This window comes from Geospiza fortis, unplaced genomic scaffold (genome assembly GCF_000277835.1).
Source record: "Geospiza fortis unplaced genomic scaffold, GeoFor_1.0 scaffold176, whole genome shotgun sequence".
Lineage (NCBI taxonomy): Eukaryota > Metazoa > Chordata > Aves > Passeriformes > Thraupidae > Geospiza > Geospiza fortis.
The window spans coordinates 531,280-540,203 of record NW_005054514.1 but is presented as its reverse complement, the minus strand read 5'-3'; the positions used below and the strand labels follow the sequence as shown (position 1 = coordinate 540,203).

At 46.2% G+C, this 8,924-nt stretch overlaps 1 protein-coding gene across 1 annotated transcript in view; it reads left to right on the top strand.

Annotated features, from left to right (window-relative positions):
• KCTD9 (potassium channel tetramerization domain containing 9) overlaps nt 1–8,218 on the top strand; it is a 9,102-nt gene extending 884 nt beyond the window's left edge. The window contains exons 2-12 of the mRNA XM_005428960.3: nt 753–874; nt 1,483–1,526; nt 1,687–1,783; nt 2,011–2,069; nt 2,687–2,815; nt 3,332–3,399; nt 3,505–3,600; nt 4,223–4,372; nt 4,607–4,712; nt 5,601–5,734; nt 6,232–8,218. Of these exons, the coding sequence (XP_005429017.1) occupies nt 753–874; nt 1,483–1,526; nt 1,687–1,783; nt 2,011–2,069; nt 2,687–2,815; nt 3,332–3,399; nt 3,505–3,600; nt 4,223–4,372; nt 4,607–4,712; nt 5,601–5,734; nt 6,232–6,348 (1,122 nt within the window). The 3' untranslated portion in view covers nt 6,349–8,218. The remainder of the gene's footprint in view (nt 1–752; nt 875–1,482; nt 1,527–1,686; nt 1,784–2,010; nt 2,070–2,686; nt 2,816–3,331; nt 3,400–3,504; nt 3,601–4,222; nt 4,373–4,606; nt 4,713–5,600; nt 5,735–6,231) is intronic.
• Nucleotides 8,219–8,924: the final 706 nt, after the last annotated feature.

Here is an 8,924-nt window from a genome sequence, read left to right as displayed (position 1 = left end):
CGTCCGGCCGCTCGTGTCAGGCACCGCTGTGGGATGAGGGCTCTGGGGGGACATGGACCCTGCGTGCGGGTACCCTGGGAATAATCGCATTTTATTGCTTAAAACCTCGCTAAAATCGCCTCAGGACTGAAAAAGTGATTCTTAGGCCCAACCAGTGCTTGTCCAGCAGAGGAAAAGGCCCTCGGATGCAGTTCCACAGAGAGCCCGTGATCCTGATGTTTCCATCCACATTCTCAGTGTAGATGTTGATGTGATAATTGTATTAATTATTAACTCTATTAATTCTGCCCATGATCCCGCTATTTCCAGCCGGGCTATTTCCCCTGGAGTGCAGGGGTTCATGTGGCTGCATTTCAGCCCTGCAGTTCTGCTAAATTGTGTTTGTGATCCTGATTTTCCATCCACGTCTGAGTGCAGACAGTTCATGTGCCTGTCCTTCAATCCTTGATTTTAGGGAGGGAAGTACATCTGGGAGAGGCTTGGAACAGAGCAAGTAGCAATACTTCTTTAGAGAAATAATCAACGGAATTATATTCCTGCAGCACCAGCGTTGATTCCCTCCCTGCTGTTGCAGTGAGGTTTGCTGGGAGCTGTGCAAGTCACCCTGGTTTTCCTTTCCCTTCTTTCCTGGTTGAGATCCAAATGGATTTTGCTCCTCCTGATAGCCCTGATAAATCTGAAGTGGCAGAACTTTTGGAGCACGGTTTCCTGGGTTTGGTTTTATTCACAGCCTCCTCTGCTCTCCTCCCCAGGTCGTGGCTGTGTATGGGACTCTCTCGGATTTGCTCTCTGTGGCCAGCAACAAGCTTGGGATCAAAGCCACCAGCGTTTACAACGGGAAGGGGGGGCTCATTGATGATATTGCTTTGATTAGGTGAGGATCAGCCAGGAAAAGGCAAATCAGGACTGTGGATTAGGAGACTAACCTGTTAATCCTCCTTAATCCATACCCAGTGCTTTCCCTAAAACCAGATGTGATCATTTCCAGCCAGGATGCCCAAAGGTCCTTTCGTGTCTTTTTAACTTCAAGCCATTTATTGATTCAGCTCTTGATACAAGCTGTGTCTGAGGCTGCCTCACCTCCTCCTGTGGTGATTCCAGGGCAATGTTTGTGCCATGAAATCCCCACTGGTTTGGTCAGCCATGGAATGGGGGGTTTTCTATAAAGGAGACAAATTCTGGCAGTGCTTTGGCTTCACAGAATAGCCCCAGACTGGGGAGAAAAGCAGCTATTTTGTAAAAATTAACTGATTACACGAGTGGTCCCTACCTGGCTGCTGCAGATAAAATCTCTGGTGAAGTCAGTCCATTCCGATCCAGTAGAACCTGCAAAACACAGATAAAAATCAGAAGTTCCAGCTAATGGCCACTGGTCATAATTTACCTGAAAGAGTCAGGAGAGGTTCCACTGTCAATTAGATGAACAATAAATTATGATTAACCTTCTTCTTTTTCTCTTCCCTCTGCCCCCTTCTGTCTCAGGGATGATGATGTTTTGTTTGTCTGTGAAGGGGAGCCCTTCATTGGTGAGTCTGTAATTCTTGTCTTTAACCTTTTATTTAATAGAGTTTCTGTTGCTTTCATATAAACTTCAGATTTTATTTGGTGGTGTTTTCAGATGATACCTCTTTTTAATTAAAGAATATTAGCAATTTTTCCAGTAATTACTTTCTTTATTCTCTGCAGATCCTCAGACTGATGGGAGAGCTCAGGAGGAGCTGACAGGTTCCCACACAGACTGGCTGACTCTCAATGTGGGAGGCAGATATTTCACCACCACCCGGTAAAGATGGTCTTCAAAAACTTCCAAAACTTCCTTTCAATAAGGCAAAATACCTTAAAAATACTTTAAAAAAAACCCTTAAAAAGTAACTTACTGTGAAGCAGGAGGTGTTTGACTCCTGCAGCTTTCTCTGTATTTTGTATTTGCCACCACAGTTTTGCAAGAAATTAGTTCTTAAACATTTACAGATGAAAGAAATGTAAAGCTGGGCTGTTTTTGTTTTCTAGGAGCACTTTGGTTAACAAAGAACCTGACAGTATGTTGGCACACATGTTCAAAGACAAAGGTGAGTATGTTGAGATGAACTTTATTATTTTTAAGAAATAAATTAGCAAAGTAGGCAAAAGTCACTGTCAAGCTGAGGCTTTTGTTCATAAAGTAAAATATCCAGAGTATGTGAAAGTACCAGAGCAGAACAGGGACTTATTTTTTAAAGCTGTATTTCTCTCTATCGTCTCACCACCTAATGTTGGTCATCTGTCTCACAAGCTGCAAGTACAGCTCCCATCCATTGTGAGTAGTTTGGGTCCTTTGTTTGTTTATTTGATTTGAGGTTTTCATCTTGTTGCATCTTCCTGAGTTTTGTCAGCAGAGCCAAAGAGCAAAGTGCACGAGGCAGCCTTGGGGAGACAATCAGACTAAAATTTCAGTTCTGATTTTATCCTAGCCAGGGTTCTTTTGTATGTGGTACAAATTCAGTTATTCAGAGCAGGAACAAGTTCATTTTAAGCTGATTTTTCCCCCCACTCCTCTTTTCCTTCCTTCTCTCTCCGAACCACCCTTCCAAGTGGAATGTTTGCTATTCCAGTCCCTTTGGTAATAAAAAACTCTGAAAACTGAAGCAAATGCTCTTCTATTACTACATCAAAAGTAATTTTATATATATATATGTTGTGGAAACAGATGCTTGGGGGAATAAGCAAGATCCTAGAGGAGCTTTCCTCATTGACCGCAGTCCCGAGTATTTTGAGCCCATTTTGAACTATTTGCGTCACGGACAGCTCATTGTAAATGATGGCATTAATTTGCTAGGTAGGTATTACCTGTCTGACATCTCCTGAATTATTCCTCCTTGGAATTAAAGCTTTGTGTGTAAATGATGGCATTAATTTGCTAGGTAGGTATTACCTGTCTGACATCTCCTGAATTAATTATTCCTCCTTGGAATTAAAGCTTTGCCCGTGGTGAAGCCAGGGGGAGCTTTGTGTGCTCATCCCCGTGGTAGGGAGTTTTCCTTTGGTGGATTTATTCCCAGAGTGCAGCTCCATGTGCTTGCTTTAATGAGGATAGGCTGGTTATTTCTCTTTGGAGCATTAAAAATCCATACTGGGTTAATATCTGGAATTCTGGAGTCGATCTCTTTAACCTAATGCTGCTGTTGGAAATGTTGTGTCTGAGTTATGTTTTTCCTTTTAGCTGCAAGCAAACTTTTTCTCTCTCCCCAGTTACATCCAGTAGAATGTGTGTGTGCTCTCCAGTAAGGGAGAGAAGGGTGCTGCTCTCTGGCTCAGCAATTCCCTGGATTAACCAGCCCTGCTTTGTTTGTAGGGGTCCTGGAAGAGGCCAGGTTTTTTGGGATCGACTCCCTCATTGAACACCTGGAAGTTGCTATTAAGGTACCTTGCTCTCTGTGAGCCCTGGATGCAGGTGCTGCTCTCCCAGGGAGTGTGTAACTCGGTGCTGTTAGCTGTAACTCAGAGCTGTCCCGTTCCCGTCCCCAGAACTCGCAGCCAGCCGAGGATCACTCTCCCATCTCTCGCAAGGAATTCGTCCGGTTCCTGCTGGCCACGCCCACCAAGTCCGAGCTGCGCTGCCAGGTGAGGGAGCTCGGCCTTTGTCTTCCAGCAAAACTCCAGGAATTGTTTCCTGACACCTGATCCAACCCTGCCCTCTTACAGTTTAAAACCACAGCCTGTTTCAAGGAAAGATCCAGACCCTGAGAGCTTTGCATTTATGTGTCAGGGTGTTATGCAATAGAGTAAATGATCTTGTGTGTGTTTATATAGCACCGTGGAATGGTTTGGGGTTGGAGGGACCTTAAGGATCATTTTGTTCCAATCTGCCATGGGCAAGGACACTTCCCACTGTCGCAGGCTGCTCCAGCCTGGCCTTGGATGCTTCCAGGGCTGGGGCAGCTCAGCTGCTCTGGGAATTCCATCCCAGCCCCTCCAACCCTCACAGGGAGGAATTTCTTCCCAATATCCCATCTAAACCTGATCTCCAAATCCATTGCCCCTTGTCCTGGCATTCTCTGTCCATCTAAAAGTCCCTCCCATCTTTCTCTCAGCCCCTTTAAGGTACTGGAAGTGTGTCAATACATTGTTTATCTGTATAGATTTATATACACGACTCCTCAGACGTGCTTCTTTTAATTCTTTTGTGTCCAGAGCTGCCCCTTGCCCTCTGTGACCATTTTGGGGGTGTTCACTGCCTTTGCAGGGGCTGAATTTCAGTGGAGCTGACCTTTCCCGCCTGGATCTTCGCTACATCAACTTCAAGATGGCCAATCTGAGCCGCTGCAACCTGGCCCACGCCAACCTGTGCTGTGCCAACCTGGAGAGAGCTGACCTGTCTGGATCCGTGCTGGATGTAAGGGTGCTGCACCCTGGGCTGCCCTGCACTTGTCTCCAGAAACAGGAATTGGAACAAAAAAATCAGTTTCCCAATGTTTTCTGTGATAGTTCCACTTAGAGCGCTCCCACACTTCCTCACAGTAAAGGGGGGTCTGTGCTTTGGGGGTTCAATGCAGAATTTAAATCTGTGTTCTGCTGATTTCTGGTATTTATCTTGACACCCTCATGACTCACATCCTGTCTCTGGCAGTGTGCAAACCTGCAGGGGGTGAAGATGTTGTGTTCCAACGCAGAGGGAGCATCCCTGAAGGGCTGCAACTTTGAAGATCCATCGGGCCTTAAAGCTAATTTGGAAGGTAAGTTTTTACTTGTTAGTTATTCCCTGGAATCAGCCCTGTACCTGTACATTTATGTGGCAAAAGTTCAGCTGTGTTTGTACAGTCCCTGGAAGAGCCCACAACTCTGGTTCTGCCAAATAATCCTTGAATTCCCAGTTCTGCCTTGGCCTCTCCCAGTTTGCAGTGTCAGATCCCAGGACATCCCTCTGGCTGCCCTGGAGGGCTGGAGCCCCTGCCAGGGGCTCAGAGACCTTGGCACAGAGCCCAAGGCACCTGTGCCTTTGATTTTAACCCATGGAAAAGATTACCAACCTTATATGAGGATTCACAAGCCACGAGAGTTTAAGTAGAATGATAGTTAAGTAGAATGGTACAAGATAGAAAAGTAGAATTTTAAGATTTTTAGAATGGGGGTTCAGAAGGCAAGATGGAGGGATTTGGGTGTGCCTTGTCCTTCTTCTTTCTTCTTCTTAGCCTCCTTGTTCTGGGTGATGGTGGCACTTTTGGATTGGTTTAGAGTAGAAGCTCACTGTCTAACACAAGTGATAGGTATTGGAAAATAATTGTAAATAATGTACATGTTGTTTTTAGTATAAAAAGACAACACCACCCTGAAGGCAGTCAGTGTGCCACAGACTGACTTGTTAGACAGACATCAGCAGGTCAGGAAAAGAATATTGTAGCTAACAGAAAATAAACAAAACCACAGTAAACCAAAATAAACCTTGAAAACCACAGCCAAGGAATCCTGACTCCTCCTTCTATCTCGGGGCTGGCGAAAAGAGACTTTGTAGCACCTGGGGGTCATTGAGCACGGAAACGCCCAGAGCCGGCTCTCGGGGAGCCTCTCCTGGAGCTGCTGCTCTCGTGGCTGGTTTCCCTCAGCCCTCCCCGTGGGTGTTGCAGGTGCCAACCTGAAGGGAGTGGACATGGAGGGCAGCCAGATGACCGGGATCAACCTGCGCGTGGCCACGCTGAAAAACGCCAAACTCAAGAACTGCAACCTGCGAGGAGCCACGCTGGCAGGGACTGACCTGGAGGTGGGGAGCATTCATTCCCTAGGCATAAACAGAAATACATTTCCTAGACATATATTGTGGGGAGACAAAACAAAGATAGTGCAGAAGGTAATCTCACCCCTGAGGAGCTGCGGCTGCACTAATTACCAAAGATCAGGAACAGGCCTGCCCTTAACAGGCCACAGCTGTGTCTAATAAGGATGAGATAGAAAAGAGCAGGTTAGCTGGTTGAGGAGAGCTGCTGGAGTTTGTTGGCTGTGCTGTGAAGGAGTCAGTGCTGTGAGGTGCTGCCCATGAGAAGTCACCGAGAAGATGTGGAACTTCTGCCATAAGATAACAGCAATATATAAATATAAAATGTACACATATTGTGTATGTGTACAAAAAGATGGTAATTTAGGGGGTTGCTGGCTTTTCTCCAGCTGCAAAGTTTAATGGAGTTAAGGGAAGTGGAGTTAAACTTTGGAACAGAGTTCTGTCTCTATTCAGTTAACATTATTTTTCCTTTCCCCCCCCAGAATTGTGATCTGTCAGGTTGCGACCTACAAGAAGCAAATTTGAGGGGATCCAACGTGAAAGGAGCCATCTTTGAGGAGATGCTGACACCCCTGCACATGTCCCAGAGTGTCAGATAGGGGCAGAACACGCTGGAGAGGAAGGAATCCAGACCTTCATCGTGACTTGCTTCACCTCCCCCTCCTGAGTTCAAGTCATGGTTATTAGCCACCTTACATTTGCAGTAGTGCCTAGGTAAACTCTTTTTGATCACTTTTGGGGAGGGAATTTTTGCTTTCAGAGGTACCAGCAGAGAGTTTGTACCTCTTTGAGCAGAGTGAGGAAGCGGGCTGGTGCTGGAATCAGAGAGTGTGGCTGGTTTGGGGGGAAAGGTTCAATGGTTTCATTGTTTAGCATTGCCTCACTTTGGAATGCATTTTAATTTATAAAGCACAATATATGCAATTCTATTTATTAAATCTGTAGCTGCAGTATGAACAGAAAACGTTACTCCTGTACAGTAGCAACCAAGTTGAGGTTTACAGGTGTATTTCCAGGGTGGATCCATGCCAGGGGTGGCTCAGTGTCCCCAGGGGGTGCTCAGGTCTCTGCTGGGGTGGAAGCTGATGGGAACATCCCTGCTCAGAAATTGGATGTCTTTAATTAATCCTCTCCAAATGAGTGTGGAGGTGCACTGTCAGTCACAGCTGGTGACAGGAATCCTGCTGTCACATGTCCTGGCCACTCCAGGCTGGAGTTCCTGCGGTTTTCACCCTTTGTGGTGAATTCAGTGCAGAGAGGAAAGTACAGAGCTGGCACCAAAGCAGAGGGAGGCAGAGGGGCCCCAGCTCGTGCTCTGCCCTCCCCTCACGACCTCAGCAGGTGAATCTTCCCCTGTTTCCCCTCCGTGTACTATGCAAAGACTCCCTGACAGCTCCCTGGGCATCATCCTTTTCCCAGCTGGGTCTTCCTGTTCTGTTTGGGCTGCTTCAGGTGGCTGTGAAAGCCTCTTGTGTGGGGCACTTGTGCAGGGCAGAGGCCTCAGCACCCTGATGTGGATAAGGAGCTGCTTCCCTGCAGGATCCATGGAGTGCTCAGCTCACACCACCTTTATTTTACACACAATCAAAAAGCACATGAAGAAACTATACCAAAAAAAGAAAAAAGGTGCATCAAGAACTTACCTCAGATGCTTAAACCACCCCAAAGTTATAACTAACCTTGAGTTTAAGGAAATCAAGCTGTTACTGTAGAAATACAAAGGAGGAATAAGAACCAGTGGAGTCCCACAGGAGCTGGAGTTCCACAGTTCTCCAGGGGGTTGTCTCTCCCTTGCAGTGCAATTTCTGTCGTCTTGTCTCAGTTGTTGTTACAAAAATGCTGCTTTGCCCCCAGGCTGGGAGATTCAGAGATGGTTGAGGGTCAGCAAAGGATGTGTTTGGGGGGAATTGCAGGATTCTCCCTCCTTTTCAAGTTGGTTTGACTCAGGTGAGTGATGTGAACTTTCAAGGCTCAAAATCCCAGAGCCACGAGGTTCAGAACTGGGATTATTTCCTGCAGATCCCTCTGGATCCAGCTCTAGGACAGCACTATATCCTTGGAGCAATGACCTGTAATTCCAGGGAAATACCACAGTGTGACTTTGGAGTCCTTTCTCACACCTCATGGCTTTCAGTGCGAATGTTGTGTCTGTTGCAGTAGGAGAAGATTCCTAGGGCTAGAGAAACAAATGAATTATTTTTCTTTATCATATTTTGTAGCTGGCAGAAGTAAAACTATTGTATGGAAAAATATATATATATATATATCTATTTTCATAATCACTGTGTATAAAATCTCTTTGAACTTTCACTGAAGCACTATGGAATAATCACAGCATGTGGCACCATCATTCACAGCTGGATTTTAGGTACCTCTTTTGCCAGGACAGAGCTGTGGCAAGAGCCCTGTGCAGAATTTGCAGGTTCCAGCTAATTTAAGTTGCATTAATAAAAAGTGTGAAGGAAAAAAGTGGCTTGGTTGTCTTCATTTTAATAAAAACCCCAAATCTTATCCGGTTTCTGTGAGAAGAACAAGAATTTTTTAGTTTTAAGTATAAAATACCTGTTGGAAAAACAGCTGTGCTCATGGGGGTTCTGAGCCATCAATTGGGAGAATTGCATGGGATTGGTTTTGATTTGTCATTCCTCTCCAAGACTTCTCAGCCTTTTTGTCCCCACCCTTCATATTGGCTTAATAAAATAGTTGGAGGCAAAATAGTCAGAGAATCATGGAATATCCTGAGCTGGAAGGGCCCCAAGGATCCTAAAAGTCCAATTCCTGTAGATGCACCAGAAACCTGTGGAGAAAAAGTTGTTGGGAGCTGTTCAGGGCAGACTGATGAGAGCCAGGGTAAGTGGTGGTTAATGAGCTGCAGTTACTGGGCAAAGCTCTCTAAATGTCCAAACCAACTCTGCTTTTACCTTTAACCAACCCTCATTTTCACAAGGCTCAGCGTGAAGGAAGGAGGCTCCAAACACAGGAGAATCCCTGGGTGCCTCCTCGTGCCTGCCAGAGCAGCAGGAACCCTCCTGCTCTGAGCCCAGCACTGCTGCTCTGAGCCCAGCACTGCTGCTCTGAGCCCAGCACTGCTGCTCTGAGCCCAGCATTGCTGCTCTGAGCCCCACACTCCTGCTCTGAGCCTCACACTGCTGCTCTGAGCCCAGCACTCCTGCTC